The sequence below is a fragment of the Chionomys nivalis genome, chromosome 7 (assembly GCF_950005125.1).
Source record: "Chionomys nivalis chromosome 7, mChiNiv1.1, whole genome shotgun sequence".
NCBI classification, from domain to species: Eukaryota; Metazoa; Chordata; class Mammalia; order Rodentia; family Cricetidae; genus Chionomys; species Chionomys nivalis.
Window position 1 is genome coordinate 44648551 of NC_080092.1, and position 23167 is coordinate 44671717.

General features: G+C 45.5%; 1 protein-coding gene across 6 annotated transcripts in view; it reads left to right on the forward strand.

The window, feature by feature from the left end:
* The window catches only part of Fbxw10b (F-box and WD repeat domain containing 10B), a 34175-nt gene extending 11497 nt beyond the window's left edge, over positions 1-22678 (forward strand). For 2 of the 6 annotated variants that reach the window (XM_057774694.1, XM_057774696.1), the window contains 8 exons: positions 1036-1236; positions 3767-3888; positions 7571-7719; positions 9182-9324; positions 14983-15141; positions 16444-16706; positions 17404-17496; positions 21879-22678. In XM_057774694.1, coding sequence (XP_057630677.1) covers positions 1036-1236; positions 3767-3888; positions 7571-7719; positions 9182-9324; positions 14983-15141; positions 16444-16706; positions 17404-17496; positions 21879-22678 — 1930 coding nt within the window. Of the gene's footprint in view, positions 1-1035; positions 1237-3766; positions 3889-7570; positions 7720-9181; positions 9325-14982; positions 15142-16443; positions 16707-17403; positions 17497-21878 lie in introns of those variants that run through there. The other 4 variants (XM_057774695.1, XM_057774699.1, XM_057774697.1 and 1 more) reach the window with 4 other exon arrangements.
* The last annotated feature ends 489 nt before the right edge of the window (positions 22679-23167 follow it).

Sequence of the window (23167 nt, forward strand, 5' to 3'; positions counted from 1 at the left end):
TGACATCATTTGGATATGCTACAAGGAGGCTGGCTTGCTTATTTATTTATTTAGATAAGGCTGGGAATGGAACACGGGGCTCACACATGCTAGGCCTGCACGCACCTGCCACTGAGTCCCAAGTCCCAAGAAAGCATTTTAAGAGTCTATGTTTTGCCCTGTTTTTGGCCTCGGTCCTTTCTCTTTATTCCCAAGGTTTTGTAGAGGCTGCCTGTCTTTTATTTTCAGTCGTGTGGGATAGTTTTACAAATTGTTTGGGGACAGAGGCTCTTTAGATGTGTGTGTGTAGGGGGGGGAGTGTTTCACTATAGACATGACAGAAGGAATCAGGAGATGAATTCAAAGTGATCTTGCCTTCCTGTTTGCTGCGACATTGCCTCCTTATTCTGCGGCCATGGTGTACTTGATAACAGTGTCCTCTTTCACTGAGGAATGGCTCCACTTGGGTCAATTATTTGGTTATCCTGCTCAGAATAGCCAATTGTTGTGGTAGTTTTCTGATTAGGAAATCAGTTCCCCTCACCTGGCAGTGGTGGGCTGAGTGACTGCAAAGGTCGCTGTGACCAAGGGCCGTATCACATCCTTGTTTACTGTCAGTGGTACTCATGGGCCTAGTAATCTGCTAACAACTGCTCCTGGGCTGCTGGTTAAGAGGGAAAGACAGAAAGGAAACACAGTGCGCATGGGACTCCCCAACTTTATTCCTCTCAAGTTTTCTATGAGAAACAGACTGCCATGGTCAGTTAGGTTTGGGAACACCACTCTGTCTAGTCTACCTTTGGGGGACATAGTGTACATAAGCAGAATATATAATTTTTAAGGTAAATTTACCCATGTCTTTGGGGTTTAATCCTCCTTGACTCTGTGGCGTGAGGCAGGGATCATCAGGCCCCATTATCACTTGGCCTTGCCTTCTGAAAGGCCCTACATTTCCTTATTCCACTGATGCAGGCAAAGGTCAGGTGCCATGGGAGCCCAGGAAGGATACTAACTCCTCTTTCCTATAATCCATCCCCTCTACACCCTGAAACTCAGGAAGGACCAAAACAGAATCATCCACTATACTGGGGGGGATCTAATGGCCGTATCATCCAATCGGAAGATCCACCTTCTGAACATCGTGCAGGCCAAGGAGATGCCCATCGAGTTCCGAGGCCATGCGGGCAGCGTCAGAGCTCTCTTCCTGTCTGATGAGGAGAATGTCCTTTTCAGTGGGAGTTACGACCTGAGTATCAGGTGAGAGACCAAAGATCATGGTCACTGTTCTGCCTAGGGCCAGCAAAAACTGGCCTTTTGTGAGAGGCACGCACGGCACGCATGGCACACACACACACATGCACAGCACGCTTATTTATTTATAGGTTATCTTGAATTATAATAATTCTAGAATATCTATAAAAGTAGATTTTTTTGCAAGATAAAAGTTAAGATTTTGTTTACTGTTTAAACTTTGAAGCAGATTTGTAAGTTATCAGATGGGGGCATTGAAAATCTGGTATTTTTTTCATTTTTTAAAATATTCTTAAATAAAGATATAATTTATATATTTTTTTAAAATAAATTCCTTCAAGGGAAACTAGTTTTTTTAATGTAGAATATAATGTGGAATCAAATCATGTTTAAACTATGTATTCATTTATTTTAGTTTTAGAGATTTAAAAATTTTTTAAATTATGTGTATATATGTGTGTGTCTGTGAATGGGTATATGGATATGAGCACAGTTGCCTTTGGAGGCTGGAAAAGGGTGTGGGATGCCCTGGAGCTGTCTGGTGTGGGTGCAGGAACCAAACTTGGGTTAATGGCTGAGCCATCCCTTCAGCCTCTTATATTTTAAAGAATGCAGTGAACACTCATGCTCAGACCAGGAAAGAGCCCTTCCCTGACCTCTGAGTGACTTCTTCCTCCCTGTTTCCTTTTTTTTTCCAGATGGGGTAATGTTGCCTAAAGGTTTTTTTTTTTGGGGGGGGTTTTCGAGACAGGGTTTCTCTGTGGTTTTGGAGCCTGTCCTGGAACTAGCTCTTGTAGACCAGGCTGGTCTCGAACTCACAGAGATCCGCCTGCCTCTGCCTCCCAAGTGCTGGGATTAAAGGCATGCGCCACCACCGCCCGGCTTGCCTAAAGTTTTATATTGATTATTCTCTTGTATTTTATAGATTTTTCTTCTTGCTTATAGATTTTCAAAAATATTGACTATTAACTTATACCCATGTTTCGAGTCAAAATAAATGGAATTGTACTTTGGAAACACTTGGTTCTTGCCCTGGACTCGGTTTAAGATTCGCCATATGATGTGCACAGCAGTCAGAGCTGATTTGTGTGGGGCAGTGTTTCCCTGGGTGAATATTTGTACAGATGAATGTTTGAATTAGTTCTGGTGTTTAGCCCTAGGGTGCTCCCACAGATGATTTTGGTCACATGACATCTGGTGTCTGTGTGCATAAGTTTGGGTGATGTTTTTCTTAAGTGCCTAGCTATGTAACGGGGCTAGACTTGAACTCAGGGCAACCTTCCCTCCTTAGCCTCCTGAATTCTAGGACTATAGTCATGCAACACCATGTCTGGCTTTGTGGTGTCTTCGTTAAAGCCCTATGTTATTTTATTTTTGCCTTTCGTTTTTAGGTCTCCACTCTATCCCAAACCATTTTTGTTCTGACCTTGGATTGCTGTAAGAGGCTCTTCGCTGGTGTCCGCAGCCGTGTCGGCACCATTCATGAAAAAGAATGTCCTTCTGTCCTTCTGTCATTCATGAAAAAGAATGTCCTTCTGTACGGCTAGCTGTGTCCCCAGACTTGTGTCTCTATCTTGCCATTTTTGGGCTTCCAGTTCTATTTTGGTTGCTTTTTTGGCAGTCCTTGCTCAACAACATTTTAATTGCTTCGGTTTGTAAGACTTTCTATCTGATAGGGCAAAGCCTTATCTCATTCATCTTGTGGCTTCTCTCTGCCTTTGGTTTGGTTTGGTTTGAGTTTTGTTTTTGGACATAGGGACAGGGAAATGAGCTGCCTGTAACATGCCAGTTGACACCGTGTGATCATTGCTAGTCTCCATAAGGCTTTATTTCTGTACTTATTCGTCTGTTAGTTTACTCTATCTCTGCGTCTGTTTTCCCTCTCTCTCCTCAGGATGCTATCTGATCTCTGCCCCTAGGCCCAGTGTAGGAGACTGAACCTGGACTTCCCAAATGCAAGACATTTTCTTTCTCAGTGTGGAGCCACCATTTCCCTTTTGAGCTCAAGTGTATCACTGGCCTAGAACTCACCTAGCAGGCTAGGCTGACCGGTCAGTAAGTCTCAGGGACCTGTCACATCCCCAGCACTCACAGTGCAAGCACAGGTCACCACGTCAGGCTCTGTATTATTTGGGTTCCAGGGATCAGACTCAGGCCTTTGTCTTTCTTACTGAGTTATCTCTCCAGCCCCCTTCTTTGTTCTGTCTAAAACTCTCTTTAGAACAGTCTTGTGCACTCTTATTCCATTTAACTAAGAATGGCATCACAGCCATGTGCTTTCAGTTTGGCTATGGGTAGACAGAGGAATGATTCTGAGCTTTGTAGGTTGGTCTGTGCCCAGCAGACTTGCTTACCTTGGATACTGGTCCTGAAGTGCACATGGTGCTGATTTGGTTTCTCGGTGAGGATGATCTTACCAGTGCTGATGGTGACAAGGCCCTGCTGCCTACCAACTACCTACTTATTTAAACGAACCCTGTACAATAGGACCCTTGGGGCCTTCAGAAAATCTCCACCCCCACCCCCATTTCCGCAGATACTGGGATGTGACAACTGGGGCTTGCATACGAATCTTCTATGGCCACCAGGGGACAATCACTTGCCTGGATTTATATAAGAACAGGCTTGTATCTGGAGCAAAAGACGCACAGGTGAAAGGTAAGAAGTCTGCCTTAATTTCCTCATTTTCTCCTCTTCCATCCCCTTCTCTCCCTTGCCCCTCCTCCCCTCCCCTTCTTTCTTTCCCTCCTCTCCACCTTAGACAGGGTCTCGGGATATAGCCTGGGCTGCTTTGAACTCCTGATCCTCCTAGCTCAGCCTCCTGGAATCTGGAATTTCAGGCACCTTCTGCCTCACTCAGTTTGTGCTTCACTAGTTTCTATACCTGCTCGCTCCTTATTCTCTTATCTGTGCATCTGTTCATAAGTCTGTCAATCTACCCAGCCAACAGTACTTCAGAATCCCTGCCTAGGGAATGGTACCACCCACAGTGGGTGGATCATCCCACCTCAATTATATAATTCAGATAATCCCCAAAAGACATGTTCTGAGGCCCATCTCCCAGGTGATTCTAGACTTTGTCACGTTGATAAATAACACTACCGTCTCAACCCGAGACAGAAAAGTAGTCACAATCAGAGCTACAAGAAGAAAAAGTAGGGATTTGAATCAAAGACGGGCTCTCAGTCATGTGCTTCTAACTGCATGCAGTGTTAAAGGGACCACAGAAATAAGGGTAAATTAGGAACGCTTCGTCAGCAGGATGCCGCCTGAGTGTGAGCGGAAGGGCTAGTAGTTTTCATAGGCAGACAGTGGGAGATATTGCAAGCAGCGTGAAGGACAGACAGATGTGCAGGAGGATGAAGCTGGCTGCACTGAGTCCTTCCCACTGTCTATTGTGACTGGACTGCTGTGTGTGGTATTGGGTATTCTTCTAAGATCCTTTGGGGACCAGCTATGGAGAGCTTTCTGCAACACGATGCAGAACTGAGCCTGGTGTGCTTCACCTGTGACCCCGACATGATCGAATATGCACTTCAGACAATAACTCAGATGAGAGTTTAGAAGAACCTGGAAGAGGGTGACTGTGTGGATATAGGGAATAAATGAAGATACTTTGCACCCTGGAAAACTACCACTGTGTCTTCAAAATACTTGAAAACAAGCAAATATGAGGAAACTCAGGTGGATGTAGCTTCATAGTCAATGGCCCAGGTGAGAGACTTTCAGAGGGGAAATTGCCAAGACTTTCTCATTAACTGGATATAAAAAGAAGGCTATAAAAGCAAGTAATAATGCCATTTAAAAAAAAACCTAGACTGACAGTCATATAAAGATATAATTCACAGACATAACAAACATTATAGAGGGAGAACAAAATAGGGAGAAAATAGAGAGGAGGTCATGGACGTTTCAAGTTTAGGATATGTCAAGTAGGGCAGGCAGAGCAATGCCCAAGCAAAAATGTTTACATCCTAACCCTTGGAACTGGTGACTAAATTATCTTGTGCTAGGTTGTGTTTCCCCTAAACGCTCAAGTGTTGGAAGTTTGGTCACCACTGTGGCAGGTAGAAGTGACAAAGAACATGGTTGGGAAGTTTTGGGGCCGACCTGGGGCATTGCTCACAGAAAGGATCAGGAGACTCCAGTTGCTCCCTAGCTTCCGGTTCAGAGTATTCCTCCTTACACATACACATGCATGCATGCATGTACGCACGCACGCACACACACACACACACAAACGTGCATTTCTACCATGACGTGATACAGCCAAGAGAGTCCCCCACAGGGCTGAGCTGATGCTAGTAGCTAGCACCATGCCCTGGAGGCCACTGAGCCGAATAAAGTCTTCTCTTTGTAAACACATACACCAGGTGTTTCATTTAAGCAGCAGCATATGGACTAAAACATCTTGGGAAGCCGAAAAGGATTTTTTTCAGATATGATTGAGTTAATGACCTTAGAATGTGGAGATTATTCTGGATTATTATTGATGGTGGGCTGATGTATTTGCGTGGCTCCATAAAAAGAAGTGTTTGTGACTGTAATCCTATGGCAGTCTGACTGTGAAAGAAGTGTTTGTGACTGTAATCCGATGGCAGTCTGACTGTGAAAGAAGTGTTTTTGACTGTAATCCGATGGCAGTCTGACTGTGAAAGAAGTGTTTGTGACTGTAATCCGATGGCAGTCTGACTGTGAAAGAGGGTTGGGGAGGTGGGAGGTTGCTGACTTTGAAGGTGGAAGAATGGGTCATGAACCAAGGGATAGGGTAGCTTCTAGAAGGCCACAGAGAAATGAGTTTCCTTTGGCCTTGCTGTAGGGGAGCATACTCATGTTGACTCCTTGACTTTCGTCATGTGGTATCATGTCTCACGTCTGTAAGAGACAATCCACTTGTATTTCAGCCAGAAACCCTGAGGCAGAATGTTCTAGCAGCCTTAGAGAGCAAATGCAATGAGATTCATAAGGACATTCAAGGGAGAAATTCCTGGAAACGGATGCACTGGGAGAAGGATCTAGATAGGTGGGCTTTGATAGTTGCCAATTTCAATGTATCCAGAGGGAACTGATGCCAGGAGCTCCTCCCATGGATACCAACCACATCTGGGGATGCATGTGTGCCTTATGTGAAACAGATGACATCCTCCTGTATGCTTTAACCCCCTAGATAATACATAACACATAACAAAATGCAAATGCCATATAAATAGTTGTTCATTACTGTTTAGTTACAATGCCAAAAAAGCTCTGCGTGTGTGTGTGTGTATGTGTGTGTATACAGCGTCTGGTATAGATACCATTTTCATTACCAAATATTTTGATCTGTGGTCTTTGGTCAAATCTGAGGATGCAGAACCTGTGAGTGTGGTGGGATGAACTCATAATGAAAGATGCAAGACCTAAGCGTGGATCAAGCATCTTCAGGAAAGCAGGAAGAAGGAGAGAAAACAGAGACCTGGGGAGTCACTACCTATGAGAGAGATAGGCAGAGAGAAAGGACATAGGAAATGACAGTGCTCAGACCCAGCAAGGGAGTCACACTCCTGGCTGCCATGTCCTTATCCATCTGAACGAATGTCATTGCCACCACGGTTTTGTGAGGTGTAAAAGTCATGGTGAAAACTGTCTAGATGAGGGTTTGTGATGGAAGGGCAGTCACAGCCTCCAAACCATCTGAGAGCATTTATCTCCAAGGCCCTCAATGGGGCATTCTGACTAAGTCCAGGGCCAGGGGTTCAAGTCCCAGCCTTATGACTCATGTCACAGGGCTGGTGTGGAGGACTGCATGCTGAATCAACAGAACACCACCAGTGGGGCTGAGCCTGGGGAAAGGGAAGTTAGGCCCTGACCTCGTCAAACTAGCTGAGTGATCAGGATACAATTTTGAGTCCAGCATTTAAAAAGGCCAAATTGAGCTCTAAGTTCACAATTAGCAAAATATCAATGCATCACTCTGTCAGAATGAGAAACGCCAAGAAAGGATGGCAACTGGCCTTCTGTGGATGGAAGGCGTGGCCAGGAAGAGAGCACCTGGGAAGGGTCATGGCACTAGATATGCCTTGACTTCCAAGAACTATGTTCAACAGCAAGCATAATCCAGGTTTATTGCACACTGGTTGTCCAGCAGGGCCGTTCCAAGGCAGAGTCCCAGGGTCAGAGAGAAAGTCCTCTGCATTGCTGGCTTTCCCATGGGTCTATTGGCAGGGGAGCCCGAAGGGGTACCAGCCAGGTGAAGGTTTCTGGGTAAGATTCAGTAAGCTCAGTTGCATGACAAGGAGCAGAACTTCACTATAACCCTGTCCCCTTCCCCTTGCCTCTCCTGTCATCCTCTCCCCTTCAGAATGGGACATAGACACGGGGAAGTGCCTGAAGACATTTAAACACAAAGATCCCATCTTGGCTGCCAGGATCAGCGAGACCTACATCGTGAGCAGCTGTGAGCGAGGCATAGTCAAGGTGTGGCACATTGCCACAGCTCAGCTGCTGAAGGTGAGCAGCCAGTGGGTAGGAACCTTGGTGACCGGTTAGAAGGGGCACGAAGGTCTGTCGCTCCACGCAGCTCCCTAGACCACCCTCAAGCAACTGAGTTACAGCCAGCCACCAGGGAAAACCAGGGTATCTCCAAAGACATTCAGGGTAGGTCAGGATCCTAGGCTCCACCCCACATCGTGCTCCCCATTGTCAATGGATGGAGGCTGCAGAGTTTATGAGCCCCAGGGCCTTGTAGCGGGTGAGGTAAAGCGCCTTTTCCTGGCCCGAGTGGTGGCAAGGGAATGGATACATGCTTCTTTTTTCACCAATAAATTATTTCCTCTTTTTCTAAGGAAGCCCCACCACCACTAATTTCAGTAAAGCAAAAAAAAAAAAATTGAGTGTTGGAAAAGTAATTTTTGTCCTTACTAATGATAAGAGAACACCTGACATCTTGAAAGCCATTAGAAGTTGTTTAGTCTAACATAGAAGGTTGTTTAGGCTAACATAGAAGGTTGTTTAGTCTAACATAGAAGGTTGTTTAGTCTAACATAGAAGGTTGTTTAGGCTAACATAGAAGGTTGTTTAGTCTAACATAGAAGGTTGTTTAGTCTAACATAGAAGGTTGTTTAGTCTAACATAGAAGGTTGTTTAGGCTAACATAGAAGGTTGTTTAGCTCGTAGTTCTGGAGGCTGAGACGTCCAAGAGCAGTGCTGGCATCTGGTAAAGGCCTTTGTGATGGGCCATGCCGTGGTGAAGACGAGCATGAGATGGTGAGACAGAGAAGCGTGGCAGAGACTAACTCTTCTTATTACAAAGTCTCTCCTGGGATAGGCCACAAGCCCTTGACCAGATGAATACATTCCCGAGGGCAGAACATTACAATGCTAGCCCTCTCAGAGGCCCAACACTGACTTCTGAATTTGAGGGTTCAACTTCTAACACCTGGATTCTGTGGGGTGCACTCAAACCACAGCGTGTATCCACAAACTTTCTTGCTGGATTTGGACTCCTGGCTTTAGTGGGTACTAGCAAGAACTCACTTGTGCCAGGACCACAGGATCACAGTGAAATGTAGGATTTTCCCATACAGTCCTGTCATTGTGGTTGAGCCTCAGCTAAGGGCACAAGAATGCCCATACACATCCTCTGAGACGTGGCAAAGAGCTCAGGATGACAGCAGGGGAGAGGAATTTGAGGCCTCTCTGTGCTCCAGCGAGATGGTGCCTGTTCCAGCCGCTGACCCATCAGAACAAGAACTTAACTTACTCACATTTTTCCTGAGTGGGGAAGGTGCTAACACGGAGGCTTGGGCTTCTCTGGCCTTCCTAGAGAAGTCAGCTGAAGGACACGCTAAGTGTGGGGCACTCATGGAGGAGTGGAGTATAGCATTGGGATTCCGCTAAAGAAGCTCTGGCCAGCAGAGAAGTGACAGTCTGGATGGAGAGGGTCTGAAAGAAGTGGCATCTTCTCTTGCAGACTCTCACGGGACACGAGGGAGCCGTAAAGTGCCTGTTCTTTAACGAGTGGCATCTCGTCTCTGGAGGTGCCGATGGCCTGGTCATGGCCTGGAGCATGGTGGGAAAGTATGAGCGGTGCCTGATGGCCTTCAAGCATCCTAAGTAGGTGCTGGGGAGTGGGGTGGTGCGTGTGGCTGTGGCCTTCCCTCCTTTCCCCAGCACTATGGAGACTTCAGTCTCCGCGGATGGGTCCCTCTGTGTACTGCTGCTCTCCCAGCCCTTCTTTTCCTCGTCCCTTTCTGCTTCCTCCCCACCTCTACCCATCTCTACCACCATCCTCTCTGTCAGACATTCTTTCCTGCCCTAGCTTGTTTCTCCTGAGAAACAATAGACGTTGTTGGGGAAATGTGGTGGAGGGGAATAGGTCTCCCTATGTAGCCCGGGTTGGACTTGTGTGTCTGCTGAGATCACAGAAAACACGTGACACACAATAAACTCACATCTGCTAGCCATCGACAGATTGTCCCAAATAACGCCAAATCTAAACTTAGAATTCTTGAACTTGGTCTTTCTGCCAGGAAATGTGCTCACGAAACCTTAAAATAACCCACATGTCAAAGTTTTAAAACTAACAAAAGACATTTTAAAAGTTTATCCTTCAAAGTCTACAAACTAGGTTCTTTTCCAGCTTTGCAAACGGGTTCCATTTTCCATTCCAGTTCAAATTCAGTGCTGCTGGCTGCTTGGCACCTATTACAGCTTTCTGAGCTCACAGCTGGGCTCACGTGAACGGCTACCACGGCCAACTAATGATTCTGCTGTGCCTACGGTTTTATAGGCTACGCGGATAATGCTTTTTACCCTCAGTGCATTAAAGTGCCACGAAACACAATGCTATATTACTTGATTAAAAGAGTAAGTGGATTCCCCCGGGGGATATCTGTTTAATATCCTGATAGCTGTTTGACCAGTCAGGCTCTAGATTTCCTGATACTCCTTATACACTGGCCTTGTGAGAGGTGTGTGGGTATAAGATCTGTGTCTACACGGGCATGATCTTTCTGATCCGTGACGGCTACATGTTTAGCAGGTGGGTGCTGGGAAATACCTATGCTCAGTGAATTGATCTAATCCCCAGGGAACTGTGAGCAAGCCTTCTAGCGGAGCACCTGGAAAATAAAATTGCCACTTCAAGGAGGAAGTCACCTTTGTGATGTCTCCTGAAAAGGATTCATTATTTGTTTTTAAAGCTTCTTAACGGGATCCAGTAAGACTTAGAGACTGGAAAATAGTGTTTCCAGCAAACCTGACAGTTTGGCTGTCTTCTGGTTAACCCACGGGCCTTCTGTCCGCTAGTGGACAGCTTTGAATACCGCCGCTCTTGCTGGATGTCACCACCAACACACCGTTCATATTTGTCCCTTAAACATTTTAAATTGGACTTGTTCACATTATTTTATGCGTGAGTGTTTTGCCTGCATCTAAGGATGTGAACCACGTGATCCTGGTGCTCGTGGAGGTCAGAAAAAAGAGTGTTGGATCCCTAGAACTGGAGTTAGAGGTAGCCACAGGGAAACCATCATGTGTGTGCTGGGAACCAAGCCCTGTTCTCTTAAGAGCCACAGTCCTCTTACTCTCTGAACCATCTCTCCAGCCTCACATTGGTTCTTGATACCTGGCATGGACACAGGAAGAGGATAGCTACCTGGAGGACGGGGCCAATGCTTTTGTTTGTCGGTCTCCCCAGCCCTCTGTAATCATGTGAGCTAGACACAAGTGCTGAAAGACATTTGATTGGCAGCAAGTGTTCGTTTAGAGATTGCATATATCTAGTGGTTGCACTGATAGTCATCTTTTGAATATGGCAGACAGTTACTATCTGAAAAAGGAGCTAGAGGAAGGCATCTCCTTTTTGAATCCAATTACATTTTCAACTAAAATTATGACTTCTGATTACAGTGTGGGAGAAGAGTATGAGAGAAGAAATCTGAGCATGGAGAGTTGGTTTGACAGATGGCGATCTTATACTCTGTTTAATTGTTTATTTTTTTCTTTTAATAATCTTCAATGTCTTTTCCACAACTTGTATCATAATTAGCTATTTGCATCTTATAATTGGGATGTGGCTTTCCTGATATACACTCTGCTATATTAATATAGAGCAGCTTACAGCACACTCCCAATGTTGTACATCTATTGCCATCATCTACCTATAGAACTTCCCATCGTCAGCAGAAATGTTCCCCCAATTTCCTCCTGACGTTAGTTTCTTGAACCTTCTCTCTTGTTTCATTTCTCTTTCAGTGCTAGGAGTTGACCAGGGCCTCACATCCGAGGCAAGCACCCCGAGCCACACCCAAAGCCTTCCCTATCTTATTTTCTTGGTCAGTTTTAGTAAAGATTCACTGTTGGTTATCTATCAAAGTTTGTTGATCGTCTCAAAGGATTAGCTTTTTGTTTCATGACTTGTTGCATTTCTTTGGTTCTCACTCTAATAACTTATTAATTTTCCTTATTTCTTGCCTTCTCCTTGATTTTGGTTGTTTTTTCCCCTTCTAGTTTTAAGGTATAAGGTTTGGCTACTGTTTGGAGAAACATGCACATTTGTGGTGTAAACATTGCCTTAGCTGTTTAGTTTTTAAGAAAAGGTCTTATTATATAGCTCAGGCTGTCCCCAAACTCGCGTCTCCTGCTTCTGCCTCCTGAGGGCTGGGATCTCAGGTATGTTTTGACATGCTGTATCTTCATTTTCATTCATCTGCAAACGGTTTGCTGATTTCCTTTCTGCTCTCTCCTTTGACCTGCCTTAGAACAGGACATCAATGTAGCTGGGGCAGGAGCTCAAGGCTCTCTCGGATCTTTCCTAAGCAGGAGCTGGACGGGGTGGACGTTAGATCCCAGGGGATCTGCTGGAGATTTTCAAGGCTCCCGGACTTCTCATTTCCTGGCTTTTCAGTTAGTGTTATCATCTGCCCCAGTGGATTTCTAGTTCCTCAGGTAGTAAGAGTCCAGTTATCTACCTGAGACTGTTTCCAGCAAATCCTCTCGGGTGGCAGATTCAGCCCAGAAAGAATTCTTAAGTTACAAAGACAAATCTTTTGAGACAGTCTTCCAAGAAAGCATTCGGCAGTACAAATAACTCACCCTGCACACAGCCTATCTGGTTCTTTCTCGTACCAAGAATGTGTCTGTTTTTCCATAGCTACAACTGAAGTGAAGAATGGACTACTGTCAGTTAACGCGGTACAAAACACACTATTCTCACCTCCTCTAAAACCAGTTCTCATGTCTAAACGCTCCCTAGGCTGCTGCAAACCTTCTGTGATTCTCAGGACCCTGAAAAAGTGGATTCTGACAGTTTTTTTCAGTTTTTGCTGCTGTTACAGAAGGGCGGAATTTTGTAGTTCTCATCCCGCCATCTTCACTGTCGGCACTCTGAGTGAATTTCAGAAAGAGCAAAGCAGGAAACATCTCCAGGGCAGATAAAGTCTGAGAGGGGTCTGAGCTAGTCTAAGACCAGTAACCAGCACTGTGTCAGGTACTGGGCAAACTTAAAAAAAAAACCCAGCCGGGCAGTGGTGGCGCACGCCTTTAATCCCAGCACTCGGGAGGCAGAGGAAGGCGGATCTCTGGGAGTTCGAGGCCAGCCTGGTCTACAAGAGCTAGTTCCGGGACGGGCACCAAAGCTACAGAGAAACCCTGCCTTGAAAAGCAAACAAACAAAAAAAACCAAAACAACAACAACAACAAAAAACCCAGCTAATTTAACTGTAGCAGAAATCACATGAGGTAGAAATGACGATTCCTTTCCATGGGGCTTGAACTGGGTAAGGGGAACGTGAGGGAAGACTGGGAGGCTGAGGTGCTTCCTCCGTGATGTACAGCAATCTTGTGGTGGTGTCAGCTCCACAGTGGGCATCTGACTTTCAAGCCTATGTTGTAATCATAGGCTATAATGGTACAGGTTGAACCAAATGTACTAGGGACTTGGGGGATGTGTGGGTCCCAGCTCAGCGAAGTCAGGAAAGGCACAGGGAGGCAAACCCTTTATCACAGGGTGTCTCTGTCCCAGTGCTCGGCTACTCCAAGAGCAGCCTAAGAGGTGCTCACGGTATCGAAGTACTAGAACTTTGTTGGGCGCTTAGTGTCTGAATAGAAGCTCAGTTTGATGCCTTCCACTACCACCTAAGGAGGAATCCAGGTCACACTGGCACCATGGCTGCTTTGAGATATTCTGAGCAAGCACCTGCTTTGTGAGGCCTTTGCTATTTCTCTTTTGATAATTTGTTAGGGTATTGAAGAATCTTCATCTGGACCTGAGATCAACCAAGGTCAAGGCCAGATAGGGTAAACTTCACTCTTTTAATGTTTCTGTAGCGATGACCATATTCTGAACAGGTAAGCCACCTTTAGAGTAAATATGTATTTAAGATCTGCTCCCGGCTTGGCACTGTGCCATGTGGTAAGCATCCAGCGATAAGTATGCTATGAGTTGTTCCCAAGAGAAGCTGCCAGTGTATGTGAAGCTTGTGTACATATGTAGTGGGGAGGAAAATGGGAGAAATCGGTTTGATTTATTTATTTACATTTATTTATTTATTTTTCTTGTTGTTGTTGTTGAACGAAGTGGCAGATGAATTAGGTCTTGGCTGGCGATTTCCGGTTGCTTGAATGACCCACCCAAAGCTGGGCAAGTAGTAGAGAAGAGTCTTATTTAGCTCACAGTTTGGGTTGCTGAAGACCAGGCAGCCGTGTCTGTCCAGCCTGTGCTGAGGGCCTCATCGGTGATATCTTAACTTAGTGCAGACCCAGAAAGGACTGAGTGTGTGAAGTGGCCTTGCTTTCTAACGATGCCTTCCTCAGTTACTAATTGGAGACCTGTACAAACTGAGAACTGCACCATCCCTGCTGAGGGCAGGGCCTCCGGCAATTTAACCAGCTTCTACTAGGCCCTGCCTCTTAAACAAACATTTTTCTTAACATTGCTACCCCAGAGGCCAATATTCTAGCACATGAACCATTTGGGGACACACACAACCCATATACAAGCAATTGTAGATCTGGTTGGGTAGATCGTAAGCAATGGGCTTGCTTTACATGCAAGATCTAGCAAGTTGACGTGATTGCATTCAACTTTTCAACGCCATCAATAAAAAAGCATTGTATTTGTCAGAACTGAATAAACCAACTTGAACCGCGTAGTTGTGGTTGGAGAAAGGCTGTTCTGGAGGCTTCTAGCTGGGTTTTCCCCTGGCTCCTTCCTTACCTATTGGCTATCACAAAAAGACACAAATCTCATCCCAAGGTACAATCTTTTTTAAGGATGTTCATTGTTGGAAGGAATGGAAGCCACTCATTAAAGACCAAAATAAATAAAAATAAAAAAGAGTCTATATATTTAAGATGCCTGTTTATATAAAACTCATCCTTAGCCTTCTACTGTTCTTACACAACAGCATTGTTCTAAAAGGAATCAAAAAACAATTCTCAGTATGAATAAGTAGCTAAGAATCAAATTGCATGAAAAAAATGGCCGTTTGATTTATTAGACCTCTCTCCCTCATACCCCCTTGAGAGCCTGAAGCAGTGCCCTTTCTCCTTTGCCGACTGGCGGCCTGTGACTGATCCGCAAACCACTGCTGACGGGCACGGCATGGCTGACGGTTAAGACTAACTCTAGACGTGTAGAGAGGGGAACACCACCTCAAGGATGGACAGATATGGCTCCTGCCTCCCAACTGCACACCAACACTACAGACCATAAGCAAACCCAAGAGTCTTCCAGAAGGCCGGTACTGCCTGTTGTTGTTTTCCTTCCAGAGAGGTGCTGCAGGTGTCTCTTCTCTACCTCCGGGTCATCAGTGCCTGTGGAGACGGCAAGATTCGTATTTATAATTTCCTCAATGGGAACTGTCTGAAGGTGATAAAAGTCGATGCCAGAGGTGACCCTGTGCTAACCTTCTTTTATCAGGGCAACAGGTGGGTGGTAGGTAGGCGTGGAGGGCAGAACCATGAGTAATTCTAGGTGGCTTTTTCCCCTCTTTTCTGGGACTCTGGACTTACTGGCAGGGCAGGATAGGCTGTTCTTCCCTCCAGCTTGGCTGAGGGAAGCAGCTCCTGCGGAACTAACGGGCCTTTGCCCCAGACTTAGTGACCAGGGCACAGTTGGAGCTGGGTTTACTCTTAAGGGTGCCGTGATGCCCAGCTTGTATGGTTTCCTCTGGGTTGAGTAAATAGAGACCTGACGGGGAGTTCCTAACGGAATCCGACTCCTCAACTCCATTTCAGCATTTCCAGTCCAAACAAGACACGTTTCTAGAGTTTACACCACAGGTTAAAGTCTTAAAATGACAGTCTTTAGGGAGGAAACACACACATGCATGCCCTCATGTATTTCAGTTTCTTCTTATAGTTTCAAGAAATCTTAGCCGGGCGGTGGTGGCGCACACCTTTAATGCCAGCACTCGGGAGGCAGAGGCAGGCGGATCTCTGTGAGTTCGAGACCAGCCTGGTCTACAAGAGCTAGTTCCAGGACAGGCTCCAAAACCACAGAGAAACCCTGTCTCGAAAAACCAAAAAAAAAAAAAAGAAAGAAATCTAGACACACAGAGAAGAAAGAAGCTTGCTCCGTGCAAATGAAAAAAAAAAAAGTTAAAGAAATGAGTGGGAGATGGGAAGTGTGTTGGGGTGGAAAATGTGAGTTCTAAACCTTGGTCCCCTGGGGAGTGAGAATGAGGGTCAGAGGTAACAGAGATCACTACGCTTCATAAAATGTCTCCACTATGTCCAGAGACCCTAGAGGATACTGTGAAGCCATGTGGGGCTTTGTGTGGGGGCTCAGCAGAGGAGAGGAGGCTTCCCCATTGACAGCTTTTATTCCAAGGGTAAAAATAGAAACACTGAGTCTATACAATGAGCTTAAAAAGAAAAAATTTCCAGCTATCTGTGTGTGGAGTACCTAAGCTTTTGTCTTGGCCATCCTGGGTACTTGGCGCTCCAGAAAGGGAAACTCACTGAAAAGGTATGCCAACCCGAGCAGTGAAGCAATCGGGACACAGGTGTCCCTTTCATGATTAATTCACAAAAAAATTACAGTTATAAAACTACCTACCCCTGTCCAGTGTTCCAATGCTTTCTCCCAGCAATACCCTAAACCAGCCCATTCCTATGGTCAATCCCTGGCCCCAGTTCCTCAGCCCAGGGACTGTCTAAGACACAACTGCAATGTACGTTTTGGTGGCCTCCATGCTCCTTTTGTGGGCACTCTCATTTTGGTTTCAGGATGGTGGTCCAGACAGACAGCAATATCCTCCTGTTCCAGTTTGAAAACGTAAAATGGCAGTATAACATGGACAGAGGCAAAGCAAAGAAGAGCAAGGATAAGGAGGAGGAAAGGGAAGAAATGAGCACTGGGAATATGTATTCCAAGTCCAGCATGCAGATTCACAGCCTGAGAGAATCTATGTCTAGTAAACAGGAATTGCTATCAAATAAACCTCCGAAGGCCCGAATCTATCCGAAGTTAAACATGAAGCCATCTTCAGGTAAAACAGCAAGATTATTGGAATTACAGTGATAACCAGTGGGGATGGGCAGTGTGTGTGTGTGTGTGTGTGTGTGTGTGTGTGTGTGTGTGTGTATGTGTGTGTTGACAGAGAGAGATGGGGTGAGGGGAACATTCATGAATATTTCATTAAGCTATTACTTATTATGTCCTCAGGGGAGATACACTAAGTTACTACCCACAGGAAACTGTCCTATACAAAACATGTCGTTAGAGAACTTAGTTACAAGGCCGGTGTGTATGGACATGTAGGTGGGGGCATGTACATGGTTCCATGCTATTTTTGACATCTAAAGAGCAAATCATATGTGGGTTAGACTAGCAAGACTCCTTTACGCTACTTATCCCCTGTGGCCATGAAGTTGGACCCAGGGTCTACAGAGAACACCAACAGGTCACCACCAAGCACATCACACTGCAAGTGACTAGTCTTCTGGAGAAGCTGAGAGTTTCAGATGCTTAAAGCTTGATATTCTGTAGGAAGGGTCTGTGGAAGAGGAAGCATGATGGAACCCAGCTCTGGGAGCCAGTCTACTTAGTGTCAGCAAAAAGGGTCATACAGTGGTACCTCAAGTAAAAACCAGTTGAATTATTGCTGTATCCCCACTACTCAGATCTAATCAAATTACATAATGACTGTGGTTTCTTTTTCAATCTTAACCTATTCATGGTAATAGAAATATATGACCAAGGAAAAGCAAGCACACCCCAGAGGGATGGCAAGAAGAGAGATGGCGGTGTCTTGGAAGATGCGCTAGAGAAACATGAAGGTGAAGAGGAGACGGATGGTTTTACTTTGATTAAGAGCTAAGGTCTCACCTGCCCCTGGTCTCTCTCTCCCCTACTTTTGTATTTCGACCTAAACTTCTGCATCTTTGGGAGTGGTGCCGTTATGCTTTCTTCAAAGAAGGACTGGTTTCCCACTGGTTCCTCCTAATAGGAATTGGTGTCTTGTCTCCTTCCCAACTTAAGGCTATGGAGAGAAACTCTTTCTACACGCCTCACCTGCTTCTTGTCTCTGCCTCCTGACTGGTTCCTTCTGATTAATGGGGGTCAGACTGATTGGAGGGGATTTTTTTTTTTTTTTTTTTTTTTGGTTTTTTGAGACAGGGTTTCTCTGGGGCTTTGGAGCCTGTCCTGGAACTAGCTCTGTAGACCAGGCTGGTCTCAAACTCACAGAGATCCACCTGCCTCTGCCTCCCAAGTGCTGGGATTAAAGGCGTGCGCCACCACCGCCCGGCTGGAGGGGATTTCTTTTTTTTTTTTTTTCATTTTTTTTTTATTCTTTTTTAATTAAAATTTCCAACTGCTCCCCGTTTCCCATTTCCCTCCCCTCCTCCCATACATTGCCCCCTCCCCCCACTCCCCTCCCCCATCCCCACTCCTCTTCTCCTCCCCCCAGTCCATTCCCCCTCCCTCTCGATACTGAAGAGCAGTCCAAATTCCCTGCCCTACAGGAAGACCAAGGTCCTCCCACTTCTATCCAGGCCCAGGAAGGTGAGCATCCAAACAGGCTAAGCTCCCACAAAGCCAGTTCATGTATTAGGATCGAAACCTAGTGCCATTGTCCTTGGCTTCTCATCAGCCTTCATTGTCCGCCATGTTCAGAGAGTCCAGTTTCAACCCATGCTTATTCAGTCCCAGTCCAGCTGGCCTTGAAGAGCTCCCAAGAGATCAGTTCCACTGTCACAGTGGGTGGGTGCACGCCTCGTGGTCCTGATTTGCTTGCTCATGTTCTCCCTCCTTCTGCTCCTCATTTGGACCTTAAGAGCTCAGACCGTTGCTCCAATTTGGGTCTCTATCTCTCTCTCGACTATGTTCATAGCAGCATTATTTGTAATAGCCAGAACCTGGAAGCAACCTAGATGCCCTTCAATGGAAGAATGGATGAAGAAAGTGTGGAATATATACACATTAGAGTACTACTCTGCGGTAAAAAACAATGACTTCTCGAATTTTGCATGCAAATGGATGGAAATAGAAAATACGATCCTTAGCGAGAACCTTCATCTAGCGATGGATGGAGATAGAGCCAGAGACCCACACTGGAGCACCGGACTGAGCTCCCAAGGTTATAATGAGGAGCAAAAGGAGAGAGAACATGAACAAGGAAGTCAGGACCATGAGGGGTGCACCCAACCACTGAGACAGTGGGGCCGATCTATTGGGAGCTCACCAAGGTCAGCTGGACTGCTACTGAAAAAACATGGGATAAAACCGGACTCTCGGAATGTGGCGGACAATGAGAGCTGACGAGAGGCCAAGGAGAATGGCACAGGAACTTTCAACTGGCGATAGATCGAGAGAGAGACAGAGACCCAAATTGGAGGGGATTTCTTGAGAGAGGAGAGGGATCTGAGTGTGTGTGTAGTATGTGTGTGTGTGTGGTGTGTGTGTGTGGTGTTTGGAGGGTGTGTGTGTATGTGTGTGTGTGGTGCGGTGCGTGCATGTGTGTGTATGTGTGGTGCGTGTGGCGTTTGGAGGGTGTGTATATGTGTGTGTGAGTGTATGAGTGTGTGTATGTGTGTGTGTGGTGTGTTGAGTGCGTGGTGTGCATGCATGTGTGTGTATGAGTGTGTGGAGTGTTTATTTATGTGTGTGGTGTTTGGAGGGTGTGTGTATGTGTGGTGTGTGTGTGTGAATGTGTGGAGTGTTTGTTTATGTGTATGTGACATTTGGAGGGTGTGTGTATGTGTGTGTGCACGTGTGTGTGCGTGCGTGTGTGGTGTGGTGAGTATGTATGGGTGATGAGTGTGAGATAAGTGGATGAAGGAGAGAGAGCATGACAGGAATGAGTTGTTAAGAAATACTATTAGATACCATGGCTAGCATGCTTCTTTGATGATTTTGAAAGGCACTGGCAAACATTTCTAATGTTTTTTTCTAATATTTTTGACTAGTAATAATGTTCCTTTGAAACAAATTTCCCTCACAGACAGGGTTCAAAGTGAGTCAAACAATGAAGATGTAATGGTCCACCCTAGCCATGGGCACCCTGCATTTGTGCACACACACAGGTGGACACCCTGCATTTGTGCGCACGCACAGGTGAACACCCTGCAGTTGTGCACACACACAGGTGGACACCCTGCAGTTGTGCACACGCACAGGTGGACACCCTGCACTTGTGCACACGCACAGGTGGACACCCTGCACTTGTGCACACACACAGGTGGACACCCTGCAGTTGTACACACGCACAGGTGGACACCCTGCATTTGTGCGCACACACAGGTGAACACCCTGCAGTTGTGCACACGCACATGTGACCACAAAGTGAGGTCCCAGGAACAAAACTGCTGAGCCAAAGGGTAAATACACTTAAACACTAGAGAGTTGCTGTCATCGTTGAACAAAAAAACCACAGAATCAATTTATACTCCATTAATACTGTGAGTGCCCTTACCACATGCAAGCCAGCTCTGGGGACTGCCTATCTCTCATACCTGCTTACATGATGAATAAAAATGGTATTTACATTTCCTTAAGGTTGATCATTAATAAATCAAACGGCCACCAGAGTGAGCAATGGTAAACTCAACCCCATCAACTATCGATATTACATAACCAAGATTCATGCCATGAAGATCTGTATGTGTACTGACTTGTAGATCTAAGATATATTAGCATACAGAAAAACCCACAACAAACCCCAGAAAAACCTACCACAACAAAACCTGCAGAATAATGAGAAAAAAAAAATCTATGTTTTCTGGATTTGGAAGGAGAGGGGAAGATTCTGACAACCTAATTATATCTCAGATTTTTATGTTTTATAAAACACTGTTTAACTAGCAAAGCAAAGAGCAGGAACACTTGGGAGTTTCATCCGTCCCCATCTGTCCCTTTTGGGACACCACCCAATGTCCAAAGGAAATTATATGCACCGTACCTGGTTGCTGCTCCTTCATTGGAAGAACTCTGGGTTTGGATTGTTGTTAGGTTTTAGATTATGCAACTGATTTCTTGACCTTTTCTCGACTCAGGTATTTTTGAAAACAGGGCCTTGTTTTTCTGAAGGGACCAAAAAAAGGCAAACTAGGAATGATATAAGATGTCGAATCATCCAAGAAGACGCCTTTGTTAGCTTAATGGCCTTAGATACCTCGACTGTAAAGTGGTTTGTAGAAAGGATTCTGTTGTTCCGTGAATATCTCAGATTCATAGCTATTGGTCAAAGCATTTTGGGGACTTCTCTTTGGGAAGTTTTAGCCATGCTGTGATATATTGCATTAGGCAGGAGTGACATTCTTAGAATCCAGGCCTGATTCTGGGGACCATAACAAAAGCTAGTTAATTAAATGAGAATTGATCTTTGCAGTAGGATTATTGATGACAACGTGCTATAAATCTGTAAGACCTCTTTTTTTCCTATTTATTTATTTATTAAAGATTTCTGCCTCCTCCCCACCACCACCTCCCATTTCCCTCCCCCTCCCCCAATCAAGTCCCCCTCCCTTGTCTTCCCTAAGAGCAATCAGCGTTCCCTGCCCTGTGGGAAGTCCAAAGACCATCCACCTCCATCCCAGTCTATTAAGAGGAGTATCCAAACTGCCTAGGCTCCCACAAAGCCAGTATGTGCAGTAGGATCAAAAACCCATTGCCACTGTTTTTGAGTTCTCAGTAGTCCTCATTGTCTGCTATGTTCAGCGAGTCCGGTTTTATCCCATACTTTTTCTGACCCAGGCCAGCTGGCCTTGGTGAGTTCCCGATAGAACATCCCCATTGTCTCAGTGTGTGGGTGCCCCCCTCGCGGACCTGAGTTCCTTGCTCGTGCTCTCTCTCCTTCTGCTCCTGATTTGGACCTTGAGATTTCAGTCCGGTGCTCTAATGTGGGTGTAAGACCTCTTTTATGGGAGTCATGAATGAGATGTGAGAGTCATTCTCACAGGAATTTTTTTGAACTGTGTGGACTATTAGAATTACATAGGCTGCCTTCAAAATATGACACCGTACACAGATATTAGTACAGTCATTAAAGACAAGCCCTTTCTGCTGCCACCATTTCTGTTGTTATCTGGGATGTTTCACGACATGCTTTTTGGGCAACAAAACCATAGTGTGCTTAGCAGTTAGAATGGTTTTGGCTTTTACGTACAGACGGTCCCTATTTTCCATGGGATGCTCATGTGCCTTTGTTTTCTTTTCGAAGAAGCAGATGATGTGGAAAGTCCTGTAGAGGAAATCAGACATCCAATGAAAAAGTTCTGGAAAGTCCCTATGACACCTGACCGACTCCTTCTGACTGTCAATGCTTTGCAACAAGCCCACAATTCTGAAGAATTTGCGTATCCCCACCGACCCCAAACTGCAATCATCGATGCCTGGGGACCTTCAATTCCGTATCCAAGGAAAGTCCTAAGTTTCAAAGGAAAATCAGTCCAACATGCAGTTGGTCAGCTGCGATCCAGCAACCTTCCTACCGATGTGAAACAAACCAATATTCCCCTTGAAATCCAGAAACTGCAGCCCAACTTGAAACAATCCCTGCATAGTCCCAGAGTCCAGTCCACCATACCCCAGCCCAGACTTATCCGTTCCAGAATGTCTGATAGTTTAAGGGGTGAAGAGCAGCTGACCAGTTCAATCGATGGGGCGATGCGCCGTGCTGGCCCTTTGACCAGCATGCAGGTCATTAAACCAAACCGAATGCTCGCTCCTCGTGGCGGCACAGCTACCCTGACTCTCAAGAAAGAACGGCCACGTTTCTACACAACCCTGGATCCTCTTAGAATGAACACCGGGTTCATGCTGTTGACTGTGAAGGAGGAGAAAGAATATGGAGAAGCCAAGATGAAGGAATATCAAGCCAGTGAATCCACTAAAGTCGTCGACCCAGGTAAAGCCAGCAAAGCTGCGTGGATTCGTAAGATCAAAGGCCTGCCTATTGATAATTTCATGAAGCAAGGGAAAACAGCGGCTCCTGAACTTGGACAAAATGTATTTATCTAAACCAGGCCTCAGAAATCACAGTACTATTACAGCAAACAGAAAACCAAGTGAGCATTGGTGTCTGGACCTTTCTTTTCTTCCATCTAGTTTGTTTATTTATTGATATTTCTTTGGCAATTCACACAAACCTTTCTAGGAATCAAGGAATGGATAGTATTTACAGCAAGACAGGAAGAGGCAGGGAGAGGGTGCCATCTGCCTTCCACTTAGGGCGATGTAGGCATCCCTGTGATGAGGTGGTCACTGGCAGTTAGATGCCACTCATTACTACCAACTCAGGGTTAGCATCGCTTCCAGAAACTTTTAAGTGACTATCAGGATAGTATATAGAAATTTCCTAGTATTTTTTTGCATAGAATGAAGCTCAGTTCTGGTAAAGAGGGTGGGGAGTTCAAAAGGTTGAGTTGTATTTAGAACACTGTATTTAATTTTATTAGTCAGAACATACTCCATCTGATGAAGATGAAGCATATTCATATTGGATAACAA